Source organism: Manis javanica, chromosome 3, assembly GCF_040802235.1.
Source record: "Manis javanica isolate MJ-LG chromosome 3, MJ_LKY, whole genome shotgun sequence".
NCBI lineage: Eukaryota > Metazoa > Chordata > Mammalia > Pholidota > Manidae > Manis > Manis javanica.
Genome location: NC_133158.1, coordinates 211462674 through 211479601, shown reverse-complemented (window position 1 = coordinate 211479601; position 16928 = coordinate 211462674). Strand labels below are relative to the sequence as shown.

At 39.1% G+C, this 16928-nt stretch overlaps 2 protein-coding genes across 20 annotated transcripts in view; one reads left to right on the top strand and one right to left on the bottom strand.

The window, feature by feature from the left end:
• The window catches only part of HMBOX1 (homeobox containing 1), a 163681-nt gene extending 149091 nt beyond the window's left edge, over positions 1-14590 (bottom strand). For 7 of the 18 annotated variants that reach the window (XM_017650159.3, XM_037024561.2, XM_017650162.3 and 4 more), the window contains exon 1: positions 14276-14590. The gene's annotated coding sequence lies outside the window, so the exon portion shown is untranslated. Of the gene's footprint in view, positions 1-432; positions 651-13578; positions 13848-13937; positions 13960-14275 lie in introns of those variants that run through there. The other 11 variants (XM_017650164.3, XM_037024563.2, XM_017650167.3 and 8 more) reach the window with 5 other exon arrangements.
• Positions 14591-14918: 328 nt separating this feature from the next.
• Positions 14919-16928, top strand: part of INTS9 (integrator complex subunit 9) — a 100023-nt gene continuing 98013 nt past the window's right edge. The window contains exon 1 of one of the 2 annotated variants that reach the window (XM_037024644.2): positions 14919-15067. In XM_037024644.2, the coding sequence (XP_036880539.1) occupies positions 15059-15067 (9 nt within the window). In that variant the 5' untranslated portion in view covers positions 14919-15058. The other variant, XM_037024645.2, reaches the window with a different exon arrangement.

Below are 16928 nucleotides of genomic sequence, written 5' to 3'. Positions count from 1 at the left end.
GCCTACTATTAGGCAAATGGCTTTGGCACATTATGATCCACCCATTTTTGTTGTTAAAAAAAATACAGTGAGTCTTTACAAACTTACACCATCATATACTGTTATATAAAAATAGAGTATGATATAATTATTTAATAGGCATTTGGGGATATAAAATTATTAATAGCATTTATCCCTGGTGTGTTGTATTTCCCTTAACTGACACAATTTTACTTGCCTACATGCTCTTCTTGAACCTTGCCACTCCGCCTACTAAGAGGTCGCGTCAGTGTTCCCTGCTCTTCAACCCCGGCAGGCCACAACGACTGGCTCAGTAAATAGAATGTAGCGGAAGTAACATGGTGCGGTTTCCAAGGCTAGGTCATAAAAGTGATATGCCGAGCTTTGCTTTCTCTTTCGGGACACCTGCCTTTGGAGCCCTGAGGTACCTACCATCATGTAGGAAGTCCAGCTATCCTGAAGCCACCATACTGAAGAGACCACACAGTGACAGAAAGGGGTGCCTAAGAAGCCACAGCAGTCCAGCCTTCGGTTGTTTTGAGTTCTCCCACACTGGGCATCAGACACAGATTGAGCCAGCTTTCAGAAGACTCCAGAAGACAGATTCCAAATGAGAACCACCTATCTCATTTGAGCCAACCCCCAGAACCCTGAGAAAGAATAATAAAATGATTATTGTTGTTTTAACTTACAAAGTTTTGGGTTGGTTTGTTATGAGCAGTAGAACACCCAGGTAGAATATGTTAGAAAGAGGACAGGGCAGCTACACTTCCTATTTTATATACGCTTCTTTATTGCTTGGATTCTTTTCTAGTAATAACTTTATAATTGTAATCTTTAAGTCCCTATATCTCCTGCTGTTCTCATAAAGAGAGCAAAACAGCTTATCTTCAGAAGACAGTGAACCTAAAATTACTACCTATCATCTACAACCATTCTTAACCATTTTCATTGGTTACCAGCATGCTACAGCCAAAAGTATTTGTTAGGAACTTAGATCCATCAACATACCTTGTGCTAATTACTATTTTTGAGAGTGGATCAGAGAACCAAGAATAATTCAGATACACTGTTGAGACCTCTGAGTTCTCACAGTTGAGTCCTCTTTCTTATCTTATCAAAACCAAACTATGTGCTTCCTAAACCTTAGGCCTATGTCTTATTGACATAATATGTAATTAATACAGGTTAGATGAATGAGAAGTAATAAATGAACTATGAAAATTAAAGGTGGGAGGAAGAATGCAGTGAGAGATAAGCTGGTAGGAGATTTAGAACCTTACACTTCAACTAGGAACCCAAGTCATACACATGAAATAAAACCGAAATATTTCAAATGTGACATACCTTAAAAGTAAATACAAAAGAATTATATATACTAGTAACCAAGTACATAAGTGCAGTTTGTATGTGGAGTAAATGGCTATTCCAAATGTGACAATGTACCATTTAATCGGAAAATATCTCCTCAGAGAGAGAGGGCTTTAAATGGGTTTTATTAAGGAGGTTTTTGACTGGCAAGATGGGACATACAAACATATTAAATGGGGAAAGTATCAAATACCAAGAAATAAAGGCTGAAAACATACAGCAGAAAGAAAGGTAATTTACTTGAATGTAACAAAGGAAACATCTTTGGGAATAAGAAAATGGGATGCTAGAAGGGAGGAAAGAAAATGTTAGAAAACTGTTGAAAAGCACAGGGATTAAAGCTGGAATGTAACACAACTGGAACTAAAGCACAGTAACTTCTTAAATTACCTGATGAAAAGTGTCTGATGACAATTATTTTAACAATACTATGCACCATGGAAGAGAGTAGGAAAAAGGTAGGAAGGCCAGGTTTACTGCTGCAATCACCTCAGCAAGAAGTGATGAGGACAGCAACTACAGACGGAAAAAAGGATGCTGTGATCTAAGTGATGTGACGGACAAAGAATCAGAGGAACACGGATGATGAATTAGATGGGGAGGAGGAGGGAGAGGGGTCTGGAAAGGAAAGTACTAAAAGGGTGATATAAAGATTTTAAATCAAGGAACTCCAAGATGGGAGGTAAATTTTAACAAGAAAGGAAAAGGATGACTGAAAGAAGATGACCTGGATAGAAGGAATTTTAACTAAGAAGAAACAGACATTTGCATCAAATGCAATAGCATTCTACCAAAGGGTAACTGAGAAAAAAACAAATTAATGAAGAAAAAAAATAAAATAACTTACCTAGGGAAGGGATTACTTGCAACATATGAGAATTCTAATGATTCATGCAGGGAGTAAATAAATACCATAGGAACAGAAGCAGAGTCCAATTAATAAGATGATAACGTGTACCTTAATCTGTGCCAACCACTATTCTAAGCACTTTACAAATATTGCCTCATATGCTCACAACAATCCTATGATATGGATACTATTTTTTATCTCCAATTTACAGATGGAAAAACTGAGACACAACAAGATTTATTCACGGTTACAGAGTAAGTCGTGAAGGTCAGATGTGCACCTAGACAAGTTTGGCTGCAAAGTCTATGTTCTCAACCTGCTCAATATTCTAGGATTAATTAAGACTAAGAAGAATGATGAAAACCTTAAAAAAGGGGAGGAATTAATTTATGAGGGCAAAGGTTCAAGAGATGGCTGATACACCAAAATGTATACAGTGGAAAAAAAAAATATTGCTTAACAGTTCCAGAAAAGTAGAATAAAGGAGAACTTATTGACAATGGGGGAGGGTTGGATAGAGCAGATGAACTGACTTAAGAGTTGATATGCAAAAGTACAAAAATGAACTGATGATATAATTCATAAAAGACTAGATGTCTGGGGTATAATACTAACCAAAGTATAACATCTAGAAAATAGCCACATTTAACCAAAACATATCCCATGGCACAATTTAGCAGCATAAGCAATTACAGAGGATGGAAATAGTGTTTAACATAGGCAGGCACATGCCAAAGAGGAAACATTCCAAGTTACAGGCATTTAAGATTACCAAGTGCTCTACCACAGAACCTAGCACACAGTAGGTTCTCAGTAGATACTATGCTATGTCTGTGCAGTTTCCAAGTGTTTTTAGGACCACGTTATTACAACTACCTAGTGTGCTTATGAAGAACATATATCTGGGACCATCTAAGATTTTGGAAATCTGGGAGTAGAGCTCAGGCAACTAAAATTTTAATACTTTTCCCAGGCAATTCTTTTGCATAAAAGTTGAGGTGTACTGCCTTCCTCTGTTGCAGCCCAAGTGTTGAAACTCTGTAACTCCCCACCTGTTTATCTCCTGTGGTTTTGTTACCTGATTCACTTCTTCTAGGTTCTTTTGTTACCTGTGTTTGATCTGTGCTTTTTAAAAAAATTTCAGTCATGGTTTGATACTATCATCAAGACCTGGCTTTGGAGCTGTTTGTCCTGACATCCATTTCAACTGTAATACTGACATAGGGAAAAAGAGTTCTAGTTCCTTTCCCTGACATGATGGAACTTTTGTTAAATATAACATATGGTGTATGTCCACACTGGACTGAGTCAGTATGTCAAGTCTTACGTTGCCAGATCTGTGTTGAAGATTCTCACTACTACAGCCTCATCATCTATCTGAGTTCCTGTTTATTGCCTCTAAAGAGAGAAAGCACTAATCTCCTGCCTCTGTCTTGATTTACCGCAAAAGCTTGTCAAAGATTAAAGACATTTACTAAGAGAATAGGTGTCACCATATAGACAATGCAGTGAGAATGTTCCAGTTTCTGGAACAGTGAAGGTGAGTTATTGTAAGATGTCTCTTGACCTCAGTGATGAGATAAATGGTGGCCAGGAGGTTGTCTACCGGATAAGAGGTAGAACTGAAAAAAGAGCCTCTTTATTCAAGGGACGCTCCTTGATAGCAGCAAGTAGGGTCCCACAAGAGTGGCGTCTAATTAGTTTCATGATTTAGCAGATCTGTTATTCAAATTGTTGTTGAGGTGGAATAGCCCTGTCTCTCGTGTTACCTTGGGTTCTCTTTCCTTAATCCTGGCTAGTTCTATAGTCCCACTCTGTCACATTTCTGGTTTGCCTGAGCTGACTAACATACAAAGATAACAGTAAATTACACTGCAAGACTTTAGCCATTTCCTGCCAGTCATTTGATCCTTGAAGAAAAGGATTAAATCTAACTCATCTTTGTATTTCAGAGTAGCTAAACACACACTGCGCGACTCAGTATGTTTGGGTGCCCTGTTCAACCCCTACAAGAGGACCCTCCTCATGTAGAGCACCCGCAAGCATTAGCCTTATTAAATGGTGACGTTCTCCTGTACGACTCCCCCCGGTCAGGGAGTAGAAACAGACATCAAACTCATGGTCCTGCAATGCACTCAAGATTTCTCTCTTGCTCACTGAACTGAGAGAAACACACTGTTGCCACTAAAAGAAGGTAAGCTGCAGTTGAAAGGAAAGAGCAGTTCAAGTCAGCACCATGGAAAATCAAATTTACCCACAAGTCAAAGTTATGGAGAAGGAGAAATTATTAAAACCTATAGCAAGACAAATGGAAGTGGAGGGAAGAGCGAGGAAAGTAGATGAAGCAGATACAGAAGAGAAGGTGAGATGAAACCATATATCCCAGATGAGAGGCAGAGAGACTAGCTTCTCAGATGCCTGACAATCCTCCAGTTCTCACAAGGTCTAGTAGTTCTTTGTCAACCCAAAACAGCTGGATCCCGACAACATTTCTCCTTGAAGACAACAACTCACCTTGAAGCCAAACAATTCCTGATTAAAGCACTATTTTTTAGAATGTAGACCAAGATAATAAAAAGCTGGCAACAGATATATCCAAAGAAAAAAAAAATTATACCAGAAAGAAATGGAAATCTCAGATAGTCAAAAAGTTCTCTAAATATGAATCTTACTTATGAGGAAGTACTACCAATATCTGTAATATTCTTGTCAATGAAAAAATTGAAATGTAATTGATATTTTTAGAGCAAATTTTCAGTGCTGACAAAAAATTATCTCAAACCCGGAGAAGACAGACATCACATGATGTATCTTCTCTGCCAATATATTTGAAAATATTTTGTTAGCCAGACCTTTGTCATACGATGCCTATAATAATCAGTAGTATGCTGGAGTCATAGCTTCATCTTTCAAGACAGGTTTTATAACTTATACAGCTGGTAAATGGGAGGTAAGGGCTCCAGCCCTGTAGAGTTTGTGGTCCTTTCTCCTACCTAACCTAACAGTAGAACCCATTTCTTTTCCTTTCAATATCCTTTCTCTGAAAACAATTGCTGAACTTTCTTTGAAGAGAATTCCCTTATAACAAATCCAAAATAAAACTATGACATGAGCTCACTATCAATTAATCTGAGAAGTCTGTTTTAAGACTATCAAAGACCAAACTATAATGTCAGAATAACTGTAATTTTGATTATTCAATATAGATAGCAGCATACCTCCTCTCTGGCAAGAAATACATCACTTAAGCCTTGAATTCATTTAAATCTGATACATTTTATTTACAAAACTGTTCAATGTTATTGTTAACTTTTATTTTAAAAGTCTAACGGGTACTAATATTATAAATCTTCAATTAAGTAAAGCTTGTACATTTTAAATTCTCAAAACAGGAAAGTTTAATTGGAATTTTCCATGAACACTTTCAAGATGTGCCAAAAGAATTTCTGAACCACTGCAAAAGGCAAAACAGTGAAATTACAAATCCAATAATTGAAGCCCTTCTCCTTAGCTATCTTGACAAAACAACAGAATTCATGAATAAGAGGAATTATTCAATCTCTGTGGTGACAGAATAGTTCTGTATCTTGATTGTGGCAATGGTTACAGAATCCACACACGTAATAAAAATGGAACTATAGACAAACACTGTACCAATGTCAATTTTCTGATTTTAATATTGTACTTCAGTAATGTAATATATAACAATTAGGGGAAGCTGGGTGAAAGGTACAGGGTCCTCTCTACTATTATTTGCAACTTCCTGTGAACCTGTATTTCAAAATTACAAAGTAAACAAATAAGCAAATAACTTATTAATAATAATACAACATATTAAACAAATTAGTACAAATACCTTGTTTAGCAGACTATAAAACAGAGATCTAACCAGTTACTAAACATGAACTTATGGACTCAATAAAAGAGTAAAGACACTTAGCTGACATGCTGTCAACTAAGACATTCTATTTGCAAAAACAGAACTTAAAAAGTAACCACTAATTTGTCTTCATTAAATAATTCCTTGTTTTAGGGAAGAAGACCAGGTTGGCTGATGCCTGCATTGCACTGAAATGCAAGCAATATATATATTATTATTATACTTTATTAAAAGGAAGGAATTTTTTTTTGAGGGAAAAAAAATCTCCAAGAAATTGATATTTAACCTTAGACCTACATACCACCTTCAAAGGAAAATGACAGCTATTGAAAAATCATGATACAGTATTGAAAATAAATAAGATCATGCCATCTTTTCGGACAGGTCTTCCTCAGACAACAGAGCGTACTACTGCTTTTGCGGTGAGTGGTTCTTAACTGCTATTATGTAAAACTCAACATGCTTCCTATCTTTGACCTCAGTAAATAGATTTTCGACCAAATAAAGATAACATGCAGCATCACTACTTTCAAGTTCTCCACAATGAACAATTCTGTTACATGAAGGCAAATGTTGGCTAAATTAGGGGTTGGGGTTGCCAACTACAGTCAGATATAGTCTCCTACAAAAACATTTAAAGTCTGGACTGATATCTAAGCTATCATTGTGCTACCGCTATACGGCAGTTTTGGGTAACACTTATCCTCACGAAGCTCAGTTTTGTAAAAACAGGACACTCTCCTCTTTGAGAGGAATGAAATATACAGACAGCACCATATGAGTATCAGCTACCACTCTGGACAACCAACTGCAGCACTGAGAAAAAAGGAGCCGTTCAACCTCAAGTATAACCATCAATACGGAAATCAAACAGATTCTCTCTAAAGGGGCTTCCTAATCACATAATGCAACTATTCAATCATCCCAATAACCAAGAAAGAAGAAAATACACAACCTGAAGTAGAGAATTCAGATTTGTGGAAAGCAGTTAAAGACCCTATACTAAATTAGTAGGTCTTTACTGAAGTTACATGAAAAGATAAGAAAAATTGGATTAGCAAGAAGAAATCTACATTAGAAACGTATTAACAAGGTGAAATGTATTAACAAGGTGAGGAAAGAGAATTTTTATATTTAATAGCCTGAATTAAGCAATAATCTAAATAGTATTACTTTGTATTTTGGGAGAAAAAAAATAGAAGCCTAAGCAACAGAATACAGTGGACCCTTGAACAATAATTCCCCCCTCCCCACACAGGCGAAAAATCCAAGTATAACTTTTGACTCCCCCAAAACTTTAATGGCTTACTGTTGACTGGAAGTCCTACCAGTAATATCAACAGTCAATGAACACATATTCTGTATGTCGTATGTGTCATGTACTGTATCCTTACAGTCAACTAGAGAAAGGTTTTTTCAAATTATCACAAATCTCAAAAAAATTTTCGTATATATTAACTGATAAAAATCTGTGAATTCACTGGAGATGGATGGTAATTATAGATTTGCTTTGTTTATGTCACCGTATTCCTATTATGTTAATATGTGAGCGCAAATTAGTCGGGAGTTTAAAACCTATACATGCTTAAGGTACTCTACAAGAAGATATGTTAAAGAAATAATCAATCCTCCCATGTTTTCTTCCATATGCTACCTCTATAGCTTTTCTTCTTCCTTCCTAATTACAACCCTTAAATAGAATTCGTGCCTCCTATCGAATTTACCGAGTATCATAATTCCTCCAGGTGGTAAAGATACCTCGAGACAAGTGCTGGGCATAGAAGCCACAGGGCATAAATCTGCAAAGAAGTAAAAAGCTAACCTTTTCAAACAATATGGCTTCTCTCTCACTTACCAACTTTACATTTCCCTGTATGGCCCCGGAAGATGACTGGTTAGCCAGAGACGGGTAAGATTCCTCAAGGGAGGAACAACCTAAGACAGGCACAGTCGCAGAGGGGCCATCAGGTGAGAAATTGGGGATCAACAGAGGTGAGGCTCAGAACCTCACCCCCCCTGCTTTGAGAGAAATCTTCTGCATCTGTGGATGTTTTAATGCCCTTGTCTAGCTTCGATTAATACTTAGTCCATAGGCACACACCTGATCATCTGATCATCTACATTTGCCCTCTTACAGCACTAAACTATGTTTTCTACCTTTATCTTGCATCTACCTATCACTTCAGCATTTTATTAAAAATAAAAATAATAATAATAATAAAGGGAGAAATGTGGGATCAACATACAAATCAAGTATAAAAATCAAACGAATATTCATATTTGACCTGATTGTTTATAGTTCATAATGCGTGATCAAAACCGAAAGTTTCTGTGATGAATGCCCTTGTACTGTTCACCATGTAAGAATTTATTCACTATGTAAGAATTTGTTCACCATGTAAGAACTTGTTCGTTATGCTTCAGAAGATTGGAGACTGACGAGAATTAGGCTTGAGATGGATTAATGATTGTGCATTGAGCACTGACCCCCCCATACAGAATTTTATTGTTGTTAACAACCATTTGATCAATAAATATGAGAGATGCCCTCTCAAAAAAAAAAAAAAATCTGTGAATAAGTGGACCTGCGCAATTCAAACCCATGTTGTTCAAGGGTCAAGTGTATAGTTATCATTCTTTATGCAGCAAAATTTCACAATTAACTCTTTACTTTTGAAGATACTACTAACAATGATTAACTCTCATAGATTAATACCTAACCCTCCCTACCTTAAGAGCACTTGTTTGGCATGGCTAACGCATAGGGACTGGAATTGGTAATGATAAAATATAAGGCAGAAACTAGAATGTAAAATATCTTGTATAACATAATAATTATAATAGTTAACATTTATGATATTCCAGAAGCATTCTGAGGACTTAACTTCTAACGGCTCACAAAAATCTTAAGAGGTTAAGAACTACTTATTTCCATTCTATAGATGAGGAAACTGAGGCACAGACAGATTAAATAATTTGTGCAAGATCACATAGCCAGTACATGTCAGAGCTGGGATATGGACACAGATGGAATGGGTCTGGATCTATCTAAAATGCTAGGGAACCACTGAAGGATTACAGGCAAAGTATGGCTGACAACCAAATTTGCATTTTATCTTAGCAAGATCTCTCAGGTAGAAGTGAATAAAGACTAAAGAAAAGCACTGAAAGCAGAAAGATTAGTTAAGAAGCTGATGTGACAAGACAGAAACTATGAAGCCCTGAATTAAAAGAGAAGGGCAACAGAAGGAAAAGAAGGGAATAGATAGATAAAAAGGGTATAAAACCAACTTGACTTCATAATCGGATGGGGAGAGTGAGGATGATCCCAAGGCTTGAAGGACTAGGCCCAGCCCAGCAGCTGTACATTTTAATTATGCTACTACTTAATCAAAATCCTTAAGCAGATAGGTTTAGTCGTAAATCATCCTCATTTCTGCAACAGCCACAAGAAGAAGCACGAGACTCTCCCCTCTTTGAAAAATGCAACTATATACATTAAAAGTACTGCCACTTTGCAATTCCACACTAATTGTTTAATATGCATACAGTAAAGACAGCTATTAAATGTTTTCGACAAACCACATGCAGACCATCACTGAATGTAAGATTGACAAAGCTACAGAGAATATGTGGAATTTAGTAAACATTCTTATCCTAATCACTCTAAATCTAAGAAAAACTTAAATTCCCTTTGAACGGATTAGAATCATTTTATCACTTATAAGCAGGGGTCTGTGGACACATTTTTTAAGATTCAGAAAAAGTAACTCATAACTTCAAAGCTAACTTGACTGTTGGGCTTTTTTCTCCTTTGTAAATGTAAATGTAAAACAAATAAACAAAAATCACTATCCTTACAGCCCAAGTCAAGGATCTGTAAAATACTGCATTATGATTATAATAACCATTGGAAAAGCTTACTGTAATTTCAACCTTATGGCCACTATTAGGGGTAAACTATGTTAAAGCCAGGGCCTTCCAGTAACCAATGCTCTTGGAAAGTGTCCAAGACAATGTTATAGTAAATTTCCTACTTGTTTCATCTTAAGATCAAGAAAAACAAGTCATCTAAAGCACTGGATTATGTTTAAATAGACTCTAACTAAAAGCTATACATCAAATAATCACTAGGAACAATCTCTACTGTGTACTTATGATGGGCCTGAGACCAGGAAGGGTCATCTAGGCGGACAGCTTATATTCAGGCATGAGTCACATATTACTATTATTTCAAGAAAAATTTCAATACCAATAGCTTCCATTATGAGAGAAGTAAGATTTTGGCAGAATCTGTTAAAATTGGTTTATTAAATAAATTACAAATTTATTTAATAATGGTTTACAATAATAATGAAAATCTCCGTAGCTTCTAAAATGTGGGCAGCATGTAATGATGGTTGCTGGTTACTCTGGTTTCCAGCATAAGCCAGTTATGCTTAGAGTCTCCTGTTATTCGTGGTTCCTTCCTTACGGACTGCATGTCTGATATATATATAACAATTTCATATATAAACAAACATAAAGATGTTTTATATATGTGCGTGCATATGTGAATGTACCTACAGGACACTGTAGACAAGCTGTGATTTCCACTCCTAACGATTTTTCTATAAAGTTCTAATAAATTGAGAAGTAAAAACAGTTAAGAAGTAAAAGCAAACAAAAAAAAAAAAAGTTAAGAGAAAAATCTAGCCAAAAGCAAGGGGTGCTATAAAATTAATTCTGACAGCTAAAAAAGCCCTAAGTAAAGCAGGTTCACAAAACAAACAAACCCAATGTGTTTTTACTGAGCACTTTGAAGTTTATCTATAAATGCATCACATTTTTAAAAGTTGAATAGTACACCATACACCAATTTTCATTTACAAAAAAAATGGCATCCTAGGATAAATTTCTAATACCCAAGAGAAATGATTCAAGTTTAAAGATTTGCAAACAAAAATAATAGAAATAAGAGCTGCAAAGTGAACAGGAAAAACAAACGTGGTTTTACAGCAAACACAGAAGCTTCCTGAAACATTAAAAGTGGGATGGCCTGAATGTAACATACAAAATCCCCAAAGTGAATAAATTAAGCATTAACTATTCCCAATGTGTTCAACATCTACTGAAACAAACAATGCCATTCCAATCAATACTTGCCACAAAAAAATGCCGTAAATTGGTTATTTCTACTTTTTAGAAGATCAAACAATGAGAGATTTGTTGCATTATATTTTTTAACTTATCAATACCAAGCTATTAAGTTTCTGTTACTGATGCTTTAGCTAAGGAGTTCTTACAAGAATGAAATCTGTTGATAAAGCAGTGAAAATAAAGCCCCACTGAAGACATTCAACATAAAGCTGACCCCCAAAGGCTCTTTCGTGCACATTTTAACCACAGTATTCACCATTTGCAGGGCACTAAACTAGCAACAGATTGGCAATATAGGCAACATTTTTAGACGAAATCATATTAAAATAAATGTGTCTTTCACAGTTACGAGATGAAATTTTAAGCTGGACAGGCACCAATGCCCTGATTTTCTATTTTTTTCATAAACCATATGACTTCCACATGCTGAGAATGTTTTATGCTTTAACCTGCAGTAGAGGCTTTACATCATTTTAATGCTCAGTGCTTAAAATGCGACAGAATCACCCCCAGTGAATGCAAGGAATACATCTGGTTTACTTCTAATGATTTCAGCCAGACTACTAGTCCAAAAAAGTTTAATGATAGCTTTTCCCTATCAGCAACTTTGCATTTCCACAGAAGAAAAATGAACAAAAAAATAAAATCTGAGGTTAGGATGGGCAGAAGATACTCTTATATTTTTCCAACTCTTAATATTTTAGTTTTATATTTCTAAAATAAGTATTGAACATCTTAAAACTACATCTAACAGAATTATCTTTCAGCACAAATTTACCTTATAATGTAAATTATGCTGGATTTTTCTCCAGTTTTTGCAAAGTAGTATTTCAGGTTCAGATAGAAGGCAAAAACAAATAATTCTGAAAATACTAGTCTATAAACAAACTAAGGGCTTGGCTTTGTATCAACATATTTTATATTCTAAATTCAAGTGTTAGGAGATAGATTCTTTTTTTTTTCTATTCAGGTCAATATGAATATATATGCTACCTCACACTTATATTCAGCTTATCTGTGTGAATGACCAACTGCAGAAATTTGAAATCAAAGGTTATAAAACATAACACAAAACTATATACTTCATGTGACTTTCAGTAGTTATAGAATCTAAGGTCCTTCACTGATAGGTTCAAGAATTGATAAGTTTGGAGCCAAATATGTAAATACATTAAATTCTCAACAGTCCAGAGAGCAACTGGGCAATTTCTTCAGTTATTTAAAAGTCCCTTATACTAAAAAACTGTAATGGATGAAGAAGGGTTATTGAAAACCTTGTATTTCAAACTGAAGGAAGTACAAAATACATGCTCTTAAATTCTCCTGGTGTAATGGTATTAAATATTAAAGACTGTGAGAAGAGATGTTGCAATTTTCTTCTCTTTATAACTGTAATTGAAACTTCACAAAAAAAAAAACAGAATTCAAATTTTCTAGACTTGACTTAACGAACATAACTGAACTACCCCTAACAACACAGTTGTACAATTTTAGGATGAGTTTCATGCAAAGCCCTGTAATCCTGATGAGGTAATTACCTGTGGCATACATGCAAAATAAAAACAAATGCAGGTCCTTTCCATCTAATGATGCATTTTTATAGTAAAACCACAAAAAGCACAACCATATTAGTACAAACGAAATAAACACGCACAGGAGACATTATGTCCATCCAGGAAGAGAAATGTACCATGCCAAGAAAAAAAAGGAAAGACTGAAGGAAGGAAGGAGGTGAAGGAAGGAAGAGGTTTCTGTATCTGCAGGATCCCAGAGAAATGAGCCAGTCACATCACTCCACACTAATAAATGATAAAGGTTTTTAAAGCTTCAGGGAAATAAAAACAGCAATCACTTTATATCGTTCAACTTCACATAGTAGAGTATCTTTAATGTCAATTGCATTCTGCCCTTCACTCACCCAATGCTCCCTCACTCTTCCACACCAGCTTTCAGACAAGCGAGACGGAACAGGGTGGGGTAGAAGAAAAGAACACAAGCAGCGCCCTTCAGAGACTCCCCCCAACCCCCAAATAATTTCCCAGGTTTTCCTACTACGAAAACAAGTCTTCCTCTCTCAACATACACAAGTCATTCTGTGCCTTCAGGGGACACACAAGAGACGCATACACATGTCAGCACTCCCGACCCCCACCCCACGACGCCCCCGAATCTTAAGTAATAACGTTTCGTCTATTTCACAACATACACGACGAGCTCCCGTTCCCTACTGTTTCGGGGTGAGGGTGGGTGGAGGACTCCTTTCAAAGCAGCCCCAACAGTGTAACCAAAACACGGTTCCGGAATCAAATATTAAGAACACTTTTGCTTTTTCACCTACCTCTCGACTTCAGGAAGCAAAAATCCACCTCGACACCACCCCAGCTCTAAAATTCTCCGGCCCGGAGTGTGGGGTGGAGACCGGCCCCGGGGAGGGGGCGGGGGCGGGGGCGGGGAGCGGGGCGCGAGCGGCCGGCGGGACCCGGACGAGCCGCTGACCCCCGCCGCCCCGCACCGCGCCGCCGGCCCGGAGGTCCAGGACCCGCAGCTCACGCACGGCCCCCGCCCAGGCCCAGCGAAGAGCCGGCACTCCGGCTCCCGAACTTCCTCTCTGTAGACATTTATTCCAGGCGGCCGCATCCCACAAGCACGCGTCACACAGTTCCGAACAGTTACACACCCCCAAACAAACCCACACACCTCCGGTCCACCGCGCGGCTTCCCCAACTCCGAGCCGGAGACCCCACCTCCAGGATTCAAACCTTCCGCCCAGAGTGGAGGAAACCGGGAGCAAGAGCCGGGGGGCAGCCGACGCCTTTCGACGACCGCCCCCTACGACCCGCCCCACCCCATGCCCTGCGCCCGGGCTACCCTCTCGGGAGCCCCCCTCTTCCTTCCCTCCTCTCCATCGGGCCGCTTACGAGACCCGTCCCCAGCTCACTCACTTTCTCCCCAAAACCCCTCCAAAAAAAAAAGTAAAGAGAAACAAGTGAGGAAAGAGACTTGGGGTAGTCCGGCTACAAAACCGCACGACTCACCTTCGATCCTCGCGGAGTTCTCCGCGCCCGGCACAGCCCCCTCCCCAACGTCCCAGCACGAAGGGCTGAGGCGGGGAGGAGGGGAAACGGGAGGGGGAGGGCTGTCTTCCGCGTGGGGCGCCCGTCGGGAGGGGACTGGGGAGGGGTTGAGGCCGACACAGGAAGAGGAGAAGGGGGAGGGGAGGCCCCTATCTCCCAGTCTCCCCCTGAAAACCTCCCTTGTCTCAATCACAGCCGACTGACTGTCTTTGTCTGGCTGACAACCGCCATATTGATAGCAACAGCCCCGCTCCCACCTGCTGCAGCCGGGCGGCTCTGGGAGTTGTAGTTCCTGCCTCCCTTGAGTAAAAGCTCGGGACGCCGCGTCCGGAGGCCCCAGGGAACTACAACTCCCGGAAAGGCCCGCGCCCACCCGCCTTCCCACAGGGAGGAGGGGAAAGGGGCGCCAGAGACGTGGGCACTACATGTCCCAGAATGCCATGCTTCCCGGGCCCAGCGGAGGGACATGATATCACGCTGGGGTGGAGAGACAGAATGAATTGGCGGCCGGAATGAATTTGAGCTGACGGGAAGGAGGCGTTTCGAGAGGAAAAGGAGGAAAAGGAAAGATGACCACAGTTCCCATGATGCATAGAAAGAGGACTACATTTCCCATGATGCCGCGGGAAGGCCGACTCCACGTCCCGCGATGCTCTCGCCGGGCCGTGGCGGAGATTGAACCGGAAGACGCTTTCTGGGTTTGAGGAGAAGGGTAAACTGGTGTTGCACATCCAGAAGTGCAGTATGAAACTGGTGAGTCTCCGCTCCTGGGTCAGAGGGCAAAGGTGATGCCATATCCTTTTGGACTTCGTCGTATCCACCTTGAGAAGGGAACTGGAAAGTGGGAGGACTGAGGAAAGCCGTTTGTTGTTGAGGTTTGGCACTCCCCCTTCCCCCACACACCCATGATTGCCAGGAGATGTTATCCGTCCATTGGAGGCCCTCTGATTAGATAAGAGGTTGGCTCTGTCACATTTCTTCACCTTCGAGCTAAGGTTGGGCTTTATGAACTAGGTTTGACTAGTTTCCCCGCTGCCACGTGAGTGTTGAAATAGGTTGATAACTTCTTTCCTCGCGATGGGCACTTGGTCAACGTTTCTCCCAACCGTAGTTGAGAATGCTTCGGTTAGACACAAGCAGAGAGTAGCTCTGAATACTGGGCAGAGCGTAAATACTTACTAAAATGTTTTGTTATAGACTCCTAACTGCTTGGAGTTCAGAAGAGGACGAGGTGAGAGTGTGATCTGGAAGGATTTGAGTCTGTGTGTAAATGGGCCGAGAGGAAGTGTTGAGGCATTCCAGCCTAGGGCTGTAGGGACTGCATGAGCCAATTTAGATGGAACATGCCAGTATACTTGGAGCTGTCTTTGCATCGCAAAAATCGAACACCTGGTTTATAGGAAAGCTTCTCGGGCCTTTATTTTGAGCCATTTTACTCTCATTGTGCACACAGATCTAACAGTTCATCCCAACTCTATGGAGTTAGCAAACAGCATGATTAGGAGGGTAGAAAAACAGGTGTGGTCTTCTGTCTCTCCATCTTTAATTTAAAGTCCATGTTCCTGCAGCCAAGTACTGTCAAGCTTTACTTTCTGTAATTATACAAAAACAAGAGGTTCATTTTCTCAATTAGTTGAATATGCTTTTAAAGCACGTGTGTGCATATACTCTGCAAAGTGTCAGCTGTTTGATGAGAGGAAGTCAGAGAAAAGTATTGAAGGTGGATTCAACACCAAAACTGTCTTCATTTAAAGCCATTTATGTAAGGGGAAGAGCACACAAATCAGTAAACCTTGAAGAGAACAGTTTGCTTCTGGGTCAATGTGTGAAACATTTAAGAATACAGAATCAGAAGTCACTGCCTTGCCCTAAAAAGGCATGTGTTCAAATGAAGAAGACAGAAAAGTAGGTCAAAATTATCATTCACTGTGTCATGGTAGAGGCATCTTCAGGGTTTGGGAAATTGAGAGGATGATGGGGGTAGGTTGGGGAGGTGGGAGACAGCTTTCTGGAAAGGTGACAGTTAAACTGATAAGAAGGATGGGTAAGCTAGGCCCTTCTATGAAGAGGGATCAGTTTATGGGAGTGAAAGAGTTTGCACCTAAATGGTTGGAACACAAACTATGTCTCCTCAGTATAGGATAAATCGCATTTGGTCTGCTCAGTGAGAAGGCATGCAAGCATGAAGCAGATAAATATTCATTTGCTGAGGGTATCAGACAGCCAAGACTTACTTTACGTATATTGGTTTACTCATTATATCCTCCTGCTTAATTTATGAAGGGAAAAAAGTAGAAACTTATGTTTTCCTTTAAGAACCAAAAGACACCTGAGAGGAAGAGGTGTTCTATCTAGAGTACCTCCCTCTTTACTTGCAATTCACATACTACATATTAAAGATCATTTGATAGTTGATAGATGATCTGTAATGCAGAATATCTGTCAGCACAGCAAAATGGTTTCAGAAACATTGACACTCAATAAATTAGACTTCTTTTGTGTGTCATGCCTCCCACAGAATTGGAATAAATCCTCCCATAGCCTAAAATTTTTAACTTTGTGTGTGCTTTTGGAATATGTAATAAGCCCATGTTTTACATTTATGAAGCACAGA